The sequence below is a fragment of the Phodopus roborovskii genome, unplaced genomic scaffold (assembly GCF_943737965.1).
Source record: "Phodopus roborovskii unplaced genomic scaffold, PHOROB, whole genome shotgun sequence".
In the NCBI taxonomy this organism is placed as follows: Eukaryota; Metazoa; Chordata; class Mammalia; order Rodentia; family Cricetidae; genus Phodopus; species Phodopus roborovskii.
Window position 1 is genome coordinate 21,575,914 of NW_026126558.1, and position 20,296 is coordinate 21,596,209.

Consider the following 20,296-nt stretch of genomic DNA (forward strand, 5'->3'; position numbering starts at 1 on the left):
AACTTGTTAAAGTAATCAAGTACAAAGACATTAATGCTAACAAGCCTAGCAACCTCAGCTGGATCCCAAGATGTTACATAAAAGGAAAGAACTAAATTCAAAAAGTTGTCCTCCGACTTCCCCATATGTGTGGCATGAATACTCTCCCCCCACATCATGCACACAACAGTAATAATAATAATGATAAACATAAATTACTATATTAAATTCCAGTAAGCAGGTATTCTTTTCAGGGCATTTTGTTTGTAACAAGGTCTCACAGCTCAGGCTGGTCTCAAACAGATTATTATAGTTGAGGATAACACTGAACTCCCAGTTTTCCTGTCTTTGCTGGGATTATAGGCATGCTCCATTAAGCTGGAAAGCTTGTGCTCTTTCACTGTACAAAATGGAGTATTTTGGAGATTAGAAAGATGGCTCAGTAATTAAGTGCACTTGTTGTTCTTCCAGAGAAAGCATATTCAATTCTCAGCTCATATCCATGTATAACTCCAGTTCCAGAATATCTGAAGCCCTCTTCTGGCTTCTGCCAGTACTGTATGCACATGGTTCACAGGCTTACATGCATGCAAAAACCCATACATGTAGTAGTAATAGCAGCAGCAGCAGCAGCAGCAACAATTTGTTGTTGTTTTCGATACAGGGTTTCCTTGTGTAGCCCTGGCTGTCCTGGAACTCGCTTTGTAGACCTGGCTGGCCTCAAACTCAGAGATCTGCCTACCTCTGCCTCCCAGAGTGTTGGGATTAAAGGTGTGTGTAACCACCACCCAGTTAATAGTAGTAATTTTAATAGTATATTTCCTTCCAATAATGAAGATATATAAGTTTATCATGTTTCCTCATCTCTCATACTACATAACAACCAGTCTAAAGACAAACCAGTCTAAAGAGCAAACTGGTGGCAGAGGCCTCTGTACTCCTGGATACTCTGGGGGTAGAAACCAAAGTACTCAAATTCAACGCCTGATCAGGCTACATAGTAAGTTCTAGAAGAACCTGAACAAATAAAAGTAACAAGTAAAAGGAAAGGTGGCATGTAAGTCAAGAGGTCAAGCACCCCCAAAACAGTTCCCAGGAACTGTCCCCACAATATAAGTGGTGAATTCACTTGGCAAATGTCATTCCATTTCATTTTTCTCCTCAGATATTTTACTATAACATGGGAATAAAGGACTAGGCAAAGGTCACATTTTTAAAAAGATGACCAATAAAATAAAATTCTAATCTTTGTTCATTAATCCATGCATTCATATTTAGGAAGTGTGTGTGTGTTCAAATTAAACAAAGCTCTAGAACTGGAGCTAGAAAATTAGAGCTAGAACTAGAAAAATATGTATTTAAACCTAGAATTTTCTTTTCCCTTTTTCTTGTTTGTTTGTTTGTTTGTTTGAGGCAGGGACTCATTCAACAGCCACACTAGAAACTCAGAGTTAGGCCAAGATGGCCTTAAATTTAAATCCTATTGCTTCAGTCTTCTGAATAGCTGTATAAGCCTAGGCCACCAGATCTAGCCATTTATAAATTTCAATAAAGGAGAAAAATACAGTTAAATATGCATGTAGAACTATTCTTCACCACTATTTATAAGAGCAGGACTGGAAACACCCTAAATGTAAAGGCCATCAATGCAACAGTGATAAGCAATGACTCACATCATGATACAATGTAGTCATTAGAAGCTGATTTGTACCATATCAAATGTCTACTCTATAACATATTGTTTAGTGAAGCATGCTATAAATAGTGTAAAATCATTACCAAAAAAACCTAGGGCCAGAGTCCCAGCACTAGACTAGAGGGGCATAGGCAAGCACTCTCTGTGAGTTCAAAGCCATCCTTGTCTACAGCGCAAGTTCCAGCATAAGTTCTAAAGCTACACAGAGAAACCCTGTCCCTTCTCTCAGGAAGTGAAAAAAACAAAACAAAACAAAACAAAAAAACTAGGGCTGGAAAGATGACTCTTGAACCATGTACAGTGCCTCTTCCAGGGGACCAACTCCAGTTCCCATGTAACTCCAGCCCCAGGGAATCTGACTTCCTCTTCTGGCCAGTGACACCTGCACAAACATGCACATACCTCCATGCACATGCACAAAACTCCATCCCACACACAGATACATGATTGAACATAAACTTCTTTTTTAGTGGGGCTAGAGAGATGGCTCAGCAGTTAAGAGCACTGGCTTCTCTTCTAGAGGACCCCAGTTCAATTCCCAGCACCTACATGGCAGCTCACAACTGTCTGTAACTCCAGTTACAAGGGATCCAACACGTTCATACAGGCATACATGCAGGCAAAATGTCAATACACATGAAATAAAATAAATGAATAAAAAATATTTTTTAAAAAAATTCTGAGACTGGAGAGGTGGCTCAGAGGTTAACAGCACTAACAGCGCTTCCAGAGAACCTTAGTTCAATTGCCAGCAACCACATGGTGGCTAACAGCCATCTGTCATGAGATCTGGAACCCTCTTCTGGAGTGCAAGCAGACATGAAGGCAAAATGCTGTATACATAATAAATAAATAAATGAATAAATATCCTATTTAGCTAGGCATATCATAGCTTATGTGTTATCCCAGCACTTGGGAGGCAGAGACAGGAGAATCACTGCAAGTTCAAGGTCAACCTGATCTACACAGTGAGTTAGTTAACAAGCCAGCCAGAAAAACATGAGAGCCTATCTCAAAAAGCAAAACAAGAAGCCAGTATGATGGCACATGCCTTTAATCCCAGCAGGAGGCAAAAGCAGATGAGGAGGCAAAAGCAGGTGAGTAAGTTCAAGGCCAGCCTGACCTACACAGGTGTTTCAAACAGTCAGGATACACAGAAAAACCCTGTCTCTGAAAATCAAAACAAACAAACAAAAAACAATCCTAATTATAAAAGATGTAAAACATATACACAGAGAGAATATATTTAAGAAAATATTTTTACTTATTTTTAGTATTTTCATATTATTTAAAGATTGTTTTGTTTTGTATAAAACAGGGTCTCATTATGCAGCACTGGTTGACCTAGAACTTGCTTTATAGACCAAGCTGGCCTCAAACCCAGAGCCTCTGCCTCCCAAGTGCTAGGCTTAAAGGTATATTCCAGCATGTCAACACATCTAAAGATTTATATTATTTCACTTTTAGAAAAAAAAAATACAGCTAAGTTATGCTCCATTTCTGACCTAGAGGATGTTCAAATGTACAAAGTAAAACAGCTTATATAATTGAGTTATTTAAGAATAAAAACCAGTATATAGCCATTAATGAACAGAAATGAAAGGTATAAAATGAGCTAGCTTAGCTTAAAATGTTAACAGTAGTTATTTCTGTGTGATGGGATTATATATTTTCTCTTTTATTTTTTATGCCTTATAATATTTACAATGACTTTTCTACAATAAAATAAAATGGGAAACTCAAGAAGCTGAAGCAAAAAGACAGTCTCAAAAAACAAAACAAGGCTGGGGATATAGCTCAGTGGTAGACTGCCTGCTTAGCATGCACAAGGCCCTAGGTTCAGTCTCTAGTACAAAGAAACAAAAACAAGTTTAATTCCTAGCAACCTTCCAGGTACCCACCCCACACTCACACACACACACACAAAAAAAAAAAAAAAAAAAAAAAAGAAAGAAAGAAAGAAAGAAAGAAAGAAAGAAAAAAGAAAAAGAAAAACCCTTTTTTGGACTGGGAATAACATAGCTAAATGGTAGGTAGAACACTTGCCTAACACATTTAAGACCCTAGGTTCAATTCCCAGTACAAACACACACACACACACAGAGAGAGAGAGAGAGAGAGAGAGAGCATTTAAAATTTAATTTTATTATAACCTGAATAAATGAGCTTCAAATTTTTGAAAGACTTTTCTGTAAAAAAAAAAAAATCTTAACCCAAAAGAGTAACTTACCCTGTCAGATGGTGGTGGCACATGCCTTTAATCCCAGCACTTTGGAGGCAGAGGCAGGCAGATCTCTGTGAGTCCCAAGCCAGCCTGGTCTACTGAACAAGTTCTGGAACAGCCAGGGATACACACAGAAACCCTCTCTCAAAAAAACAATAATGTGTCCTAAAACAAACAAAAACTTTCCTTTGAATAAGATTCAACTCTTCTTTAAAATGCTCATATCAAAATAGATTCACTTTCAAAAAATATAGGTATTAGCACAATGTAAAGACAAAATAATTCCACATATACCAGCATAGTAGCACATGCTTGTAATCTTAACACACAGGAAGCTAAAGCAGGAGGACAACGAGTTAAGAGGCCAGTCTGAGCTAAAAAAGTGAGGACCTGTCTCTGAAAAAATAAAAATTCATATAAAATTATCTCATATAAATTAAACAAATTACTTTAATGTTCATATAAAGCAAGCATTAAACCACCCAAAGTGCCCTTTAAGCAAGCCCTTCAATGAATATAATTATGTCAATTTAACTTAACAATTATCCAAGGTTCTCATTAACCCCATCAATGTCTAATTAATGATAGAAATATAAGCACAAGAACATCTTTTTGAGACTCAATAATGCTTAAAGTTTCCATAGCTACAGTCTCACTTCACTAATGTCGATTCTTTTTTTCTTTCTGGCTCACTGCCACAATTCTGACATTTACTGGATAACTGCAATCCCCCTGCTATCATTAAATATAAACATTTGCTTTCTACAAATCAACAAAATGAATCAACCATGCAGTAGTGAAAAATATTATTTCATCCCATCTAAATGAGGCTAATATACCTACTCATGAAGTTATCTATGTATGTGAACTGAAATAATTCATACACTATACAAAATTCACCTAAAGTAAATAATGGCGTTTAGTATAATCCAAGCTTTTACAGATGTTATTATAAATTACAAAACACTTTTATCACCCTAAAAGACTCACATATTTTTCTGAACTATTATGCCCCCTATTCCTCACTCCCAACCCTTAGGAAACACTAACCTCCATGTCTTTAGACCTACCTAACTTTTGTACAGTATTAGGAATGGGAATATTGGGTGGAAGGAGGGGTGGGAGGAAAAACTGTGGATGGAATGTAAAGTAAAACAAAAAAAAAATTTTTTTTAATGAAAAAAAAAAAAGAATGGGAATATATAATATGTAGTCTTTTGTAATTAACACATTTTGAAGTCTACTTATAGTGAATTCTTAATTTTTATGATCAAATAATATTCCATTGTGTGGATATTCCAAATTGTGCTTAAACATTTATCCATCAATTTACAGATATTTGGATTTTTCTACATTTTATGCTTTTTGTGATTAATGCTCACACATTTTTGTGTGGCCACATGATTCATTTTTCTTGGATACATAGGGTAATTCCATATATTTTACTTTTTGAAAAATTTATTCTTATTTATGCATTTTTTGCCTACATGTATATCTGTATCACATGTATGGCCCTTGGATGCCAGAGGAGGGTGTCAGATGCCCTGAACTGGAGTTGCAGATGATAGTGAGCTGCCATGTGGATGCTGGGAAACAAACCCATGTCTTCTGAACACAAGTCTTCTAGAAGAGCATCCAGTGCTCATAATCACTCAACCATCTCTCTAGCCCCATATTTAGCTTTCTGAGGGAACAGCAGATTCTTTAAAATGGCAGCTTCACAATTTCATATTCCCAGCAGCAGTGTATTCATCTCCACATGATCATAAATAGTAATTTTGTTATTGTTGTCCTTTTCTATTTCTTTGAGACAGGGTCTTAATCTTAACTATGTTACCCAGGCTGTTTTCAAACCCCTGGGCTCAAGGGATCTTCCTACCTTAGCCTCCAGTGTACTGGGACAAAAGTATGTACCACAATGCTTGGCTCATCTTTTTGATCACAGCCATCCTAACAAGCGAGAGAAGTATCTCTGGTGATTTTAATTTTATTTCCCAATGTTAATGATGAAGAACATCTTACATGTATTTATTAAGTGAGTTATATAATTTGTTGTATATTTTTATGCTAAATATTTATTTTAGCAATATTTATAAAAATTATTAAAATTAGTATGTCCTTAAATATAATTTACTAGCACTAAAGTCAGTGTGTCCTCAAATAAAAATACATTTATTAGCACAAAAAGGATTTTGCTACCTTAATATATATAGTTGTCCTAATCAATGAAACAAAGTAGTCAGACTTTACTCACTCTGTATTGATGTTTGTCTTATTTGCCTGACATTTTATTTTTTTAAAGGATTAATTCCTATGGTACAGCTCAGTAGTGGAGTATATGCCAAACATACAAGCATGAGGACTTTGGTTCAATATAGAGCAACACAAAAAACACCAAGTAAGCTTCAGGTTTCTCTCTTACTTTCAGACATGCTTCTTGTGGCACATGCCAGCCCACATACATACACAACTTAGTAGCTTAAATCTACATTTGGTTTACAGCCACTGTCGTAAGACACACTTAAACATGTTCTATCTTATTAATTTACAGAAATGACTATAATGAAAACTTTAAACAAACATACTTGGATAATAAAGCCTCTATAACCAGGCAGGGTAGTGAATGCCTTTAATCCCAGCACTTGGGAGACAGAGGCAGTTAGATTGTGGTGAGAACAAGGTCAGCCTGATAAGAACCAGGACAGCAAGAGCTATGTAGAGAGACCCTGTCTTAAAATATATACATACACATACATACATACATACATACATACATACATACATACATACATCCTCCATCAACGAACTTTTTCTAATAATGTTAAAAAATAATTTTAATCTAACAACCTAACTAGTAACTACTGATCAAATTTTGATTTTAGTCAAAATCAGCATTTTCCACATACAGTTAGGCAAAGACTGTACTCACTTGTAAGGGACCAAAGAACTCATATCCTGTGCTGGGGATGTAGGTCAGTTGGTACAATGCATGCCCAGCTTTCATAACAGCCTCAGTTTGATCTCCAGCACCACATTAAAAGTAGGTATGGGGGGCATAGGCCTGTAATCCCAGTACTTGGGAGAATCAGAATTAGTTCAAAGTCATCCTCAACTACATAAAAAGTTCAAGGCAAACCTTCTGGACTATAAGATATCCTACTTCAAACAAAACCCCTTCATATTGTTTTAACTTTATGAAAAGGAGAAGTAAATTAGCAACTCCAAAGTAAGTACCCACAGTGTTTGTAGTTAGGAAAAGTACTATAATTTCGCTCACTAAAAGATTCTAATTCCTAACACAGAACTTTCAGGAAGTTCAGGTAACAAAAGCCAACCCCAGTAAGATAAAGAACTAGTTTCTGAGGCTCCTATTCTGTTGCCCATCTCGTCTCAATTTCATTTTGACTCTGAAACATACCAGCAGAAATAAGAAGCAGCATAAACAGATTCCTATAACGTCATAAAAGTACTGCCAAAGATTTCTAGACCCTTAACAGAGATAATACTTGGTTATGCAAAGACAACTATCCATCCTGCTAGAAACCTACAGGGTGTTTTGTATCACACATACATTGCATTCTAAGTGAAATTTTGATCAACAAAAGAGGAAGTAACACCCTTTCTCAAAGATTAAACAGGCTTCCAATTATTTACATAATCCTAAAAGTATATTAAATCTGTTTTACTACTGTAGCAAAAAGGCCAAGAATGAGATTTTTTTTAATCCATTAAACAACAGAAATTTTCAATTAAAAAAAAAAAAGTACTACCAAAGAAATCAAGTGCCCTGGGTCAGCAAGAATAACAGCTTGACAATGTGAGTTCCATCTCTGGAACCCATGGTGAAAAGAGAACCAACTCCTCAAAGTTGTCCCCCAATATTACAAGTATGGTAAGCAATGCATCCACATCACACTTCATACACACAGACAATAATAATAATAATAATAAACCTAAGAAAAAAGAAAAAACTCTGGCTTCTGCTTATTTCTTTTCCTACTTTCCACTTCTAATCCTGATTATCAGCCAGGACAGACTTTAATCTATGATATGCTACAGCTACCTCATAAAGATACTCACTGTGGTGGTTTATTTTGTTATCAACTTGACACAAGCTAGAATCATCATAGGAAGAATCCTAAGTTGAGGAAATCCATAAGATTCAGTTGCAAGGCATTTTCTCATTTAGTGATCAATGGGTAGTGCCCATTGTGGTGGGTGGTGCCATCCCTGGGTTCTATAAGAAAGCAGACTAAGGGGCTACAAAGATGGCTCAGTGGTTAAGAGCACTGGCTGATCTTCCAAAGGATCTGGGTTCAATTCCTAGCACCTACAGGTAACAGTTCCAGGGTACCTGAAACCTTCATTTAGGCAAAACACAATACACATAAATAAAAGTAAACACACACACACACACACACACACACACACACACACACACACACACACACTAAGCAAACCAGTAAGCAGCTCCCTTCCATGGCCTGTGCATCAGCTCCTGCCTCCAGGATCCTGCCTTGTTGGAGTTGCTATCCTAACTTCCTTCAGTGATGAACAGCAATGCTGGTGTAAGCCTAATAATCCCTTTCCTCCCCAACCTACTTTTTGTTCATGATGTTTTGTTGCAGCAATTAAAAAAAAAAAAAAAAACCCTAAGACACTCTTTAAGACTGCAAATGATTTGCTAATTGTGAACATTAAGATATTTCCCCAAAGCAGAGCTCCCATCCCTAACCAAGAAGCTATCTTCAACTAACAACCACTTGAAAAGGAAAAATCTCACTGGGTATGAAAAAAAAATTATTTTCAATAAATACAATAAGCCGGGCACATACCATTCAGGGAGGCAGAAGCAGGGAGATCTCTGAATTTCCTGATCTACACAGTAAGTTCCAGGATAGCCAAGGCTACATACAGAGAAACCCTGCCCACACCCAAAAACAAATTAATATTGCTGCAAGAGGATATCACATTTCTGCTGATTTCTATTGCCTAACATGTTAAATTTCTTTACCTTATGGATGCTTCTTACAGAATCTTATATTGTGCTGGGTGTTGGTGACACAAGCCTTTAGTCTCAGCACTTGGGAGGCAGAGGCAAGCGGATCTCCAGCCTAGTCTACAAAAGCTAGTTCCAGGACAGCCTCCAAAGCCACAGACCAAAACAACAACAAACACACACACACACACACAAAACCAAGTAACTACAAAATATAAAATAGGAAATCTAATCATTAGGAGAATGAATTAACAAGAAACTGGGATGAACTAGTCAGGACTTATGACATGTTTTAACATCATTATTTTCATAAAAGGAAAATCTACACTCTTTAGGTATAACCCAAATCAATAAGAATTAAAAAAAAAAAAAATTCAACAGAGATAATGTCTCACGAAGCTTTTCAGATTGGCCTTGTCATCTTCTGGCCTCAGCTTCAGGCCTGACTATATGCTACCAGGCCTGGCTATTAGTTTTGGTAAACAAGATAAACCAAAACAAGTGTTTTTCAGTATAGAATACCTAAGAAATGGTGACTTTTCCCCCATATTATTCTTAACTTTAGTAATTGAATATGTACATAACTAGAAATCATGTTATTTTTAAATACATGTATATTTATATACCTCTCTCCTCTCTCTTTCTCACTCTCTCATACACACACGCACACACACTCATGCTCACCCAATTAAGATCACTTCCAGCTCTTGCAGAAAAGATAGGGGTTTGATTCCCATCACCCACATGGTGGCTCATGACCTATATATAACTCTAGTTCCAGAAGATCTCACACCCTCTATATTCTCCTGGGACAGCATGGATATGATGCATGTGCATACAAGCAAGATATTCAAACTCATAAAATAAAACCTTTAAAAACAAAAATACAATTATTTTAAAGACTTACATATATTTTAAGTTTATGTGTGTGTGTGCCATGCATGTGAGGGAGCCCTTTGAGGCCATAATAGAGTACTGGGTCTCTTGAAGTTGATGGACATTTTAATACTTGCGTATCATTGCATTAATTAAGATGCCGTAACTATTGTCAGGGAATCATCACATTAATTAAAATCATGGTAGCAAGAAGCCTCATTCAGCACTGTTTTAATAGGCAAACTAAAAGCAAACTCTGCTGAATATTGTTTAACCTATTTATCAAGTCAAAAACTCCCAACTGCAGGTTTTATAATTTGTTTTCTTAAAAACCTAAATTGACTGAGCATGGTGGGGAACACCTGTAATCCAAGCACTGAGAGGCTGAGGCAGAATGACTGAAAGTTTGAAACAGAAAGAAGGAAGAGGAGGAGCAGCAGCTGCAACAGCATGACTCTACAACTCATTAATTACCTGATTCTAGGCAAGTCACTAAAAGTCCATATGCCTCAATTTCCTCATCTCTAAAGTAGGATAATTGCTTTTTAACATCTCAAAGGGTTATACAAATTCTTTGAGTCCACTGATCCACTAGGATGCAGTAGATAATAACATCTCTAATCCCAGCACTCCAAGAAAAGGGACAGGAGGACCAAAAGTTCGAGGATAACCTGGGCTGTTCTCAAAAAAAGAAAGATGGCTGGAGAAGATGCTCAATGGTTAATTAAGAGCACTGACTGTTCTTCCAGAGAATCTGGGTTCAATTCCCAGCAACCATATGGTGGCTAACAACCAACTCTAGTTCCAGGGGATCCTACACCCTCTTCTGGCTGCCTCGTGCACTACATGGATGTGATAAGACTGCAGGCCAAATACCCATCCACATAAAATATGACAAATTAAATGTCAAAAAAAAAAAAAAAATGCCAGGCGCTGGTGGCACATGCCTTTAATAACTAACCACAGCACTCAGGAGGCAGAGTCAAGTGGGTATCTGTAAGTTCAAAGCCAAACTGGTCTACAAATCAAGTCCCAGGACATCCAGGACTATTACACAGAGAAATCCTATCTTGAAAAACCAACACACAAACAAACAAAAACAAACAAACCCTTAAGTAACAATTTTAGAAAGAGAAATGAATGAACATGAATGAATTCAGTAACTGGGGAAATGGCTCCGTTGGAAAAGTGCTTTCTATGTAAGCATGAGACCTAAGTTCAGAGCCCCAGCACCCATATGAAGTAACATGTGCCCAATCTCAGCACCAGATAGGCAGGAACAAGAGGACCCTTGCAGGCTTGCTGGTCAGTCAGTCTAGCCAAATTATTTAATTCCAGGTTCAGTGAGAAACTTTCAACAGGAAGGTAGGGATAGACTGAGGAACCTCTGGGCTCTACACAGAGGGACACACATGCATGCACACACAAAAATAATTCAATGAATCATCGGGCCAGTAAGGTAGCTCAATAGGTAAAGGCACTTACCACCAAGCCTGGCAACCTAAAAATGTTCCCCAGAACCACATGGTAGAAAGCAAGAACTGATTCCTAAAAACAGTTCAGTCTGACCTCCACATGTGTACTAGGGCACATGTAGTTAAGTAGATGTTTTTAAAGAATTCAGTGGTGCCAGAAGATGGTGCACACACCTTTAATCACAGCACTTGAGAGGCAGAGGTAGGTGGGTCTCTGTGAGTTCAAAGCTAACCTGGTCTACAAAGTGAGTTCCAGGAGAGCCAGGGCTACACAATGAAACCCAGTCTCGAAAAACTTAAAAAAAAAAAAAAATAATAATAATAATAATAATTCTTCAGTGGCAAGCTCTTGATATATATAGCACTCTAAAGAGATTTATATTCAACAATTTTTCTGCAACCCTCCTGCCTTACCCACCTGGTCTGCAGTTTTAACAGATTATAAGATACCAATACACCAGAAGCATTAACCTCCTAATATACTCCCTCTTGCAAAGATGGCAAAGGAGAATCAAAAGAAGAAATGAACTAGAATATATACTTCTTAGAATAAAACAGAGTATCTAAAAAATTAATACAAAGCCAGACAGTGGTGGTGCTCACCTTTACTTTATTCCCAGTACTTGGGAGGCAGAGGCAGGTGATCTCCTGAGTTTGAATCCAGCCTGGTCTACAGAGTGAGTTCCAGGGCAGCCCAAGGATATATAGACAAACCCTGTCTCAAAGAGACTAAGAAAAAACTAATACAAAAAGCCAGGCATGATGGAATATGTCTTTAATAAACTAGAACTCAGGAGGCAGAAGCAGGCCAATCTCTTGAGTTCAAAGTCAGCCTGCTCTATATAGTGAATTCTAGGCCAGCCAAAACTACACAGTAATACCTTCATCTCAAAAAAGAAAAAAAAGAAGTCATCATGGGATTGGAGACATAGCTCAGCAGTTAAAAGTACTGGCTGGTCCTGCCTCAACAAGATGATAGGACAGATTTAGTAGACTTCCTAGGGAAGGCCTTACCCTCTTGAGGAGCAGATGGGAGGTGGGGTAAGGAGGACATGGGGGGATCGGGAGGAGAGTAGGGAGGGGAAACTGGGACTGGAATGTAAAAAATAAATTAATTTTTTTAAAAAGTAACGGCTGTACTTCCAAAGAAGCAAAATATGTGCCCTAGCATACATGTACATCACATGGCTCACAACTACCTCTAACTCTAGCTCCAGATCTGATGCCCTCTTCTGGTCTCCTTGAGTACCCACAAATTCACACATATATAAGTAAAAATTTTTTCAAAATAAACACTATCTTGGGGTTTGGGAGATGGCTCTGAAGTATAGCACTTGCTATACTTGCAAAGGATTAGGTTAGGGAATTCCCAGCACCAACACACTGCCCACTTCTAGCCTATAAGGGTTCCATACAAATATGGTGTGGAGATACAACACACAATCAAGTCACTCATGCACATAAGTATATCTTATACCTTAATAATAAACATCTTTTTTAAAAAGAAGTCCCCCTAATACTAAAGTGTTTGTGTGTAGAATGAATACCACATTTGGCATTTATTTTAAAATAATCCAAAAGCAAAAAATAAATAAGTAAATAAGTAAATAAGTAAATAAAATAATCCAGCTTTGGGAAACAGACGATATAAAAAAAAAAATGACACTGAAAATTTTTAAAGCCTGGTGATGGGTACAGAGGCCCACTATTTTATTCTCTCTACTTTCATGCATTATTTAAGATGCAGTTAGGGTGGCCAAGATTGCTCTATAGGTAAAGGCACCTGCCACAAAGCCAAACTACTAGAAGACAAGATTCCTGGCTCCCTAGTGATAGCAGTAGTGCATGGTTTTAATTCCAGCCTGGTCTGAGAGATTCCAGCAAAGGCAAACCCTGTCCCAAAAAAAAAGGTTCCTGGGTCCCACATGTTGGAGAGAACCACTACAAATTGTCCTCTGACCTACATGGCATGCATGTATATGTACATGTATATACACACACACAAATACATGTAAAATCTCTAAATTTAAATTAAAGATGGTATAGAGCTTGGCTGTGGTAAAAAACGCTTTAACCCCAGCCCTCAGAAGGCAAAGGCATGCAGATCCCTGTGAGTTTGAAGCTAGCCAGGACTGACAGGGCTACACAGAGACCCTGTCTCAAGGGGAAAAAAATTAAAATTAAATAAAGCTTAAAAATATGTATTTATATACATAGGTAGAGAGAGATTGGATGGACGGATGGATGGATGGATGGACGGACGGACGGGCAGATGGAACTTAAGCATTACCTATAAAAGGGTTAAAAATTAACATACAGAGGCTGGGTGGTGATGGCAGCACTCAGGAGGCAGAGACAGGTGGATCTCTGTGAGTTGGAGGCCAGCCTGGTCTACAGAGTTACAGAATGAGTTCCAGGACAGGCTCCAAAGCTACAAAGAGAAACCCTGTCTCAAAAAAAAAAAAAAAAAAAAAAAAAAAAAAAAAGTAAACGAAACTATAAAAAAATTCAACCAGGGATACACAGAGAGACCCTGTCTCAAAAAAAAAAAAAAAAAAAAAAAGAAGTAAACAAAACTATAAAAAAATTCAACCAGGGATACACAGAGAGACCCTGTCTCAAAAAAAAAAAAAAAAATTAGTATATAGGTACAAACATAAGATGCATAAGATGCACATTAGAATTTCTATAAACTCATTAAAAATACCTCATTAAATATTTAACACATTTTTCCTATCTTTTTCCTGTCTTATAATCTCTCTGATTATGATACTCCTGGGTTTGTTGCCCAGGAAAGATAGGACAGTGCAGACAAATATGGTTTGACATCATCATAAACAATAAGAACAAAACCTAAAAGTCGCCTTCATTAAGAAACACTTCTACACAACTTTAATCCAGAACTTGGGAGACAGAAGATGTGAGTTTGAGGCCAACTTGATCTACATAGTGAGTTAGTTCTAGGACAGCCAGAGCTACACAGTAAAATTTTGTCTCCAAAAGAACAAAAAGCACAACAAAACAAAACACCCTTCTAAAAGTATTTTTTTTTCAGATTATAGTTTTAAAAACATCTTCACATTAATACACACGCACAAAAACTTCTTATATGTAAAAATACAACCAATAAATATTTGAGAACCTTCTATATACTCTAAATTACATTGTTAAAACAATATAGCTGATGCTAAAGTTAAAAAACTTTTAGGAGACTGGAGAGAAGACTCAGAAGAGCACTGGCTGCTCTTCCAGAGGACCCAAGTTTGATTCCCAGTACAATCATGACAGCTCACAACCATCTGTAATTTCAGTCTCTGGGGAGCCAAGATTCTTTTCTGGTCTGTCAGCACAAGGCACACACACAAATGCTACACAGACATAAAGGCAGGCAAAATACCCATGCACATAAAAATAATCTTTAAAGGCCAGACATTGGGGGTGCATGCCTTTAGTCCCAGCACTTGCGAGGCAGAGGCAGGTGGTTCTCTGTGAGCTCGAGGGCAGCATCGTCTACAGAGCAAGTTCCAAAACAAATACAGAGAAACCCTATCTCGAAAATAGTAATAATAATAATAATCATCTTAAAAAACAAGCAACAAAAAAGAAAAACCTTAACATTTATAAAATACATCCTTAAATAACTTTTTTTCTCTATCTCCTACCTGATAATCTCTCTGATTATGATATTCCCTGCTAGGGAATATAGCTCATTGAGAACATTTGCCTCCTATTCCTGAAGTCCCAGGTGCTAGGCATTGTGGCACACTCTTCAATTTCAGAACTCAAAGCCTCTAGAGGCAGGCAGATCTAAGTTCCAGGCCAGTATGATCCATATAGATTGATGTTCCAGAAAATTGAAAAAGCTACATAATGAGACTTGTCTCAAAAAACAATAGTAAGTAAAAAAATAAATCCCCATTACTATCCAATAATAAATAAAGTCAAACTCTAAACTAGGCGCTTTAATTCATATCACCTAACTAAAGAGATACCTATTACTCCTTTTGTAGAAGGAATAATAAAGTTTAGAATAGTAAAATCACTTGCCCCAGGTCACAGAACTGAAGTTGCTAAACAGGTATTTAAACCTAAGCTCAATTACAACACCCACTTCCCCTACTGTACCTACAGGACAACCTTCCTCTATGGGAAGAAAAAGCTATATTCAAATCATACAAAAATATTCAAGGCCCTTTTCAAAGAGATAATAAGGTACTTTAGAGATAATACTGTCACTGGATACATATATCTCTATTTCATGGTGGCACTTGGCTTTAGGTAAGGAGCACTGACTACAACACAGAAAGGATTGTATCTGCTGCTGCTGCTGAATTTTTCCCCCAAGATTCTTATTTTCAGTGTGGTCCTCATTTCTAAATAACAGAGAAATAATTAATATCCTTACTATCTAATACCAACCCTCTAAAATTCAAAGATGGTAATTGTAAAGTCAAAAAAAAAAAAAGTTTTTAAAACAATTGTCATCTGTTTAAGGTACATATCCCATTAACTTTTCCTGAACATTCTATGGGCCTTTTTTTTCTAAGCACAGTTTAATCATCTCTATTACTTAGCTTTTTTCATCCTTAGATATGACATAGAAATCACATCAATAATTGGTAAATAAATTATATGTCATTTTGAAATGCATAACATCGAAAAGTTTTCAATTTGGAATTTTCAAACTAAATTTGTGTTTGGTGTCACTGCTGTATTTATTAGTTTATCATCTTCATGTTTGAACCTTTTCAAATTCAGTTTGTGATAAAAAAAAAATTAACTGAAATTCTAAAGTAGAACACCCAACACATAATTTTAAACAACTGTGAGGGATTTCCCCAAGGCCTCTCAAAACAGATACAATGGCCTACAAGCACTTCAAGCACAACAATGAAATCCACTGAAACATTTAGCTGCTCTAAAAGAAGGATCAGGCTCCTAGGCAAAAAAAAAAAAAAAAAAAAAACTACATTGTGTGAGTCTGCAAAGTTTCCCACTTTTCCATTTCAACTCCATCTCAGAGAAAGCCTTTGCATACTAACACAATATGCTGTAAAATGGCATTTTGCTGACCTTCCAATAGTCCAGCTCTATGAAAATTCTGTGATGGGTGTAACTTCAGAGAATCTGAAAAACACAAAAAGCATTAAGTACTTTTTATGCTGAATGAGAAAAAAAATGCCAAGGATAGCATACATGTCTTACATAACTATCATGTATTTTTCAGAGCTTAAGCCCTTATTAGTTTAGTCTAGTCCCTGCAAAAGGACAGAGTTGGGTTGCTTCTACATTGGTCTCTAAGCTAAACTTAGATTTTGATAAAGAATTTGTTTTCATGGAAAATTATCTCATGATTACTGCCGAAATGGTGTTACTGTCTTGACTATTTTTAGCATTCAATTGTACATTAGCCTTATTCTAAGGCTCGCCTCTTGATATTTTCTCACACTTTAAACTACAGTATTTCTAAGCTACTTCAGGTAATATCTGAGAAATATCCTACAGCATAGTAACTGTCAACTAAAGTCATCAGAGCAATAGACAATGGCCTAACAGTTACTAAGTAGAGCTCTGTGTACAAAGTCAACATAAAGTCAGCACCTTCCAGGGTAAATCATATCCCTCTGATTCACTTAAACAATATGAACACACTAATGTCAGGCTTCAGTCCCTTGGTGAAATTATCTCTGTGAATTTGTAAAACTAAAAACAGGAGAAACGATGGATTTCTTGAGAAAAGGGTTCACCGTGGTATGTTTTAAAAATACAAATGAATTATTAAGAACGGTCTTTTGCCCCCTCCACTGGTACAAAAAGTGGTGATGAGTGCAAATGTGGGTGTTTTTGATTTGATACCCCTTGCAAAGGGAACCTGTTCTGACACATTCTTGTGGTGTCCAGTGTAGGAATTTAACCCCAGCAGAGATCACCTCAAGTGTTAATGTTTTAGATGCTGGGAATCCCCTGAAGGCCTTGGCCAAAATAGTTTTAAATGGGGAGCTCTGTTCATTGCCTCCTCTCTGCACCCTTGAACAGCAAAGAAGAGAAATTTCTCTAAGGGCAGGACTGTGCCCGTGCCTGGTACTCTAGGGAGAGGAATACAAGTAATCCAGGGAGGGCATCCCTATATTTGTAAAAGAAGTAATTAGAATGCCACGGAGATGAAGAGAGAGAAAAAAGAAAATTCGGGCCTTTTCCAGGCAAGAAGATGACGAGAAAAGGAAGAACGCCTGGTCGAGGGGGGCCGTCCCGACATGGGGAGGGAGTGGACTAGGCCAGAGGGGGGGGGGAGGTAGGACGACCGCGCACAAACAAGCCGAAAGAAGGAGAAAAAAATGGTGACCCTGAGCTAGGGAGCCGCTTGGAGCCACGCAGCCCAGCGTGGGGTAACTTTGCTGGGGAGGAGAGACCGGGAGACAGGAGCCGCGGCGTCCGGACCCCCTGGCGCCCCAGCACCCGGACCAGTGCGGTGATTCCCGAGCCGGGGAAGGACTGGGCCGGCAGCCGGCCGAGGCTGGCGAAGCCGGGAGCGGCGACCGTCAGGATGCGAACCTCCGGGGCCGCAAAGGACTTGGGGGGTGGGGAGCCCCGGAACCTGAGCCCCCGGGCGCCCCGCGCTGCGCCGGGGAGGGGCCGCCGCTCTGCAGCTCCCAAATCACCCCTGGCCCTCCGTGACGCCCCAGGGCCAGCCCGGGACTCTCGTGAGGGGCAACCCCGGCTGAGCCGGGCTCCGACGGGGACCCCCGGGACTCCGCGCGCCCGCGCTCCCCGCCCCCACGCCCCACCCCCCCATCTGACTCACCTCGCGAGTACAGGGACTTGGGCGATTCCAGGTCTAGGTCCGCGCTGAGCAATGAGATGAAGTCCGAGGGCATCGCAGCTCGACCCAGCCCGGCCCGAGGGCAGCGGGAGGGGGGGAGCGGCGGTGGCGGCGGCACCTCCTCTCCGGGACCGCGGGCACCGAACCGGGGGCGGCGGGGCGAGGGCGGCAGCCGCTGCCTCCTCCTCCTCCTCGAGGGCAGTCACTTCCCACCCGGCCGAGCGACGAGAACGGCGGCGGGGTGGAGAGCAGCTCTGCAGAGTAGAGAACTGATTCCCGGTGAGTCCAGAGAGAAGGTTCGGGCGGGGAAGAGGAGAGGGAGAGCCAAAGAGTCCGTTTCGGGCTTCTCCTCAGCGCACACTGACGGCAGCCGCCACCGCCGCCGCCGCTGACAGGAATCTGAGCCCCGCCCCCTCGGGGGGCACTGCGCACGCGCGGAGGGGGGACTCCTGGAGCCCGGAAGAGCCTAGAGGCCGCCGGAGGGCGGACAGGCGCGCCACGGAACAGCATCAACAAGGGCTTCGCTTCCTGCCGTCGCTGCCGCGGCTGCTGCTGATCCCGGGCTGGGAAAGGGCCCCGCCAGCAGGGAGGGAGGAGGGAGGTGGCCTGGCTTCTGGGGCCCCAAGAAGGGAAGAGATTTTTATTTGCCACGACCTGGTGGCGGCGAGCCTGAGGCGGCCGGCCCTGCACCATGTTGTACTCAGGAGGACACCGACCCTGGGGAACCTAGATGTCTGCAAGGAGGGGAAAGACCTCCAGAGACTTGCAGCGACCGAGGCCGGCAGGCTTGAGCTCGTACAGGGGAATGGAGTTCCATGGCTTGGACAGCAACCCAGCCCTTCGGGGATTTTCATAACAGTTCCTGCAGTGTGCTGGCCCAAGGACTAGCAGACTAGTTTTTAATTAAGAAAGGGCAAACCATGCTCTAACCCATCCACCCACCCCCAAGTTATCGAATTCTGGTTTTTTTGTTTGCAGATTTTTTTTTTTGTTTTTATTCTTGTTGATTTTTTTTTTTTTTTTTTTTTTTTTTTTTTGCCCCATCTGGCCCACAGCTCACTATGTAGATCAGGCTAGCCTCAAACAGAGAGCTGTGCTTGCCTCTGCCAGGCATACACCAGGCTATTGGTTATCTTAATTAAAATATATCCCCCAGGTTATCCACACCATGTTTATGGCTACTGCACTTATTTTTTTTTAGACACGTGGTATTGCTACGTAAGTCTAGGTGTCATAGAACTATGTAGATTTACACTGTCCTCAAATTTAGAACAATTCTCCTGATTCGGCTTTCTGAATACTCCTATTGCAAGAGAGTACCACCATGCCTGGCTTTGATCTTTTTAATTTTATTTATAATGATGTCTGTCTCTGATAGTGAATGCCCAAATTTATTCAAGAGTGGAAAATAAAAGACAATTTGAAAATTGGATCCTGTGAGTCCAGCTGGCTGTTAGAGAGAGTGAGGCAAACCTAAAAGCCTATTATTCCAAACAGGTTTTCACTTTTCATGTTTATTCAAGTGAGGATGGAGGATAAACATGTAAATGAGGGGTTTTGGCTAGTCTGTTCATGGGGGCTAAAAGTTTCCGTTGCAAAAACAAATCTTCACCTACACCACAGACTGTTTCCTGACTCTAATAGACTTCTGGGAAATTTTAATCAAGTTATTAAAATATCAACTGGAGCACAGGGTGTGCATCTTGGGAAATAATTTTTAATTTTGTGTGGACTATTGATGCCAGCAGCCACAGGGGCAAGGTCTTTGAGGTATTCAAGATGGCTTGATTTGTATTTCTATATCTACAAAGCTAGTCACAAACCCTGAAATCCTGTCGATTTTATAGATATGTGTAAATCCATAACAAAGCTTTGTTCCCTGTGAATTTGGCCACTTCATCAGGACTTGGAATGCTGGTGTTGGGGAAGAATCTCCTGAGTGGGCCTTTTACAAAGCTCCACCTTCAGACCTAGCATTTATACTTGTGTCGTCAGAAACTACCTATCCTCTCATCTAAACATCTGATAGAGGTTGCCCAATTTTCTTCAGTTAATTCTTAATGATAATTAATCAACCCTGTGAGAATTTTCCTCTGACAGAGGTAAGAAAGGTTTTTCAGAGCCACCCCAAGATATAGAAGAGCAAAACAGGAAACTACCCTCAAACTTCTATGGCCACTGCCCTCTGTTGTAAGAAATCCCAAGGGAAGTCCCTTCATAACTTTTG

The 20,296-nt window shown here is 39.5% G+C and overlaps 1 protein-coding gene across 9 annotated transcripts in view; it reads right to left on the minus strand.

Moving 5' to 3' along the window:
* The window catches only part of Nfat5 (nuclear factor of activated T cells 5), a 71,641-nt gene extending 53,448 nt beyond the window's left edge, over positions 1 to 18,193 (minus strand). For 4 of the 9 annotated variants that reach the window (XM_051201451.1, XM_051201452.1, XM_051201449.1 and 1 more), the window contains exon 1: positions 18,052 to 18,075. Coding sequence is in view for 5 of the 9 variants with exons in the window: in XM_051201447.1 (XP_051057404.1) it covers positions 16,323 to 16,376; positions 18,052 to 18,124 (127 nt within the window). In the remaining 4 variants the exon portion in view is untranslated. Of the gene's footprint in view, positions 1 to 16,322; positions 16,377 to 18,051 lie in introns of all 9 variants that reach the window. The other 5 variants (XM_051201447.1, XM_051201444.1, XM_051201443.1 and 2 more) reach the window with 2 other exon arrangements.
* Between the last annotated feature and the right edge of the window lie 2,103 nt (positions 18,194 to 20,296).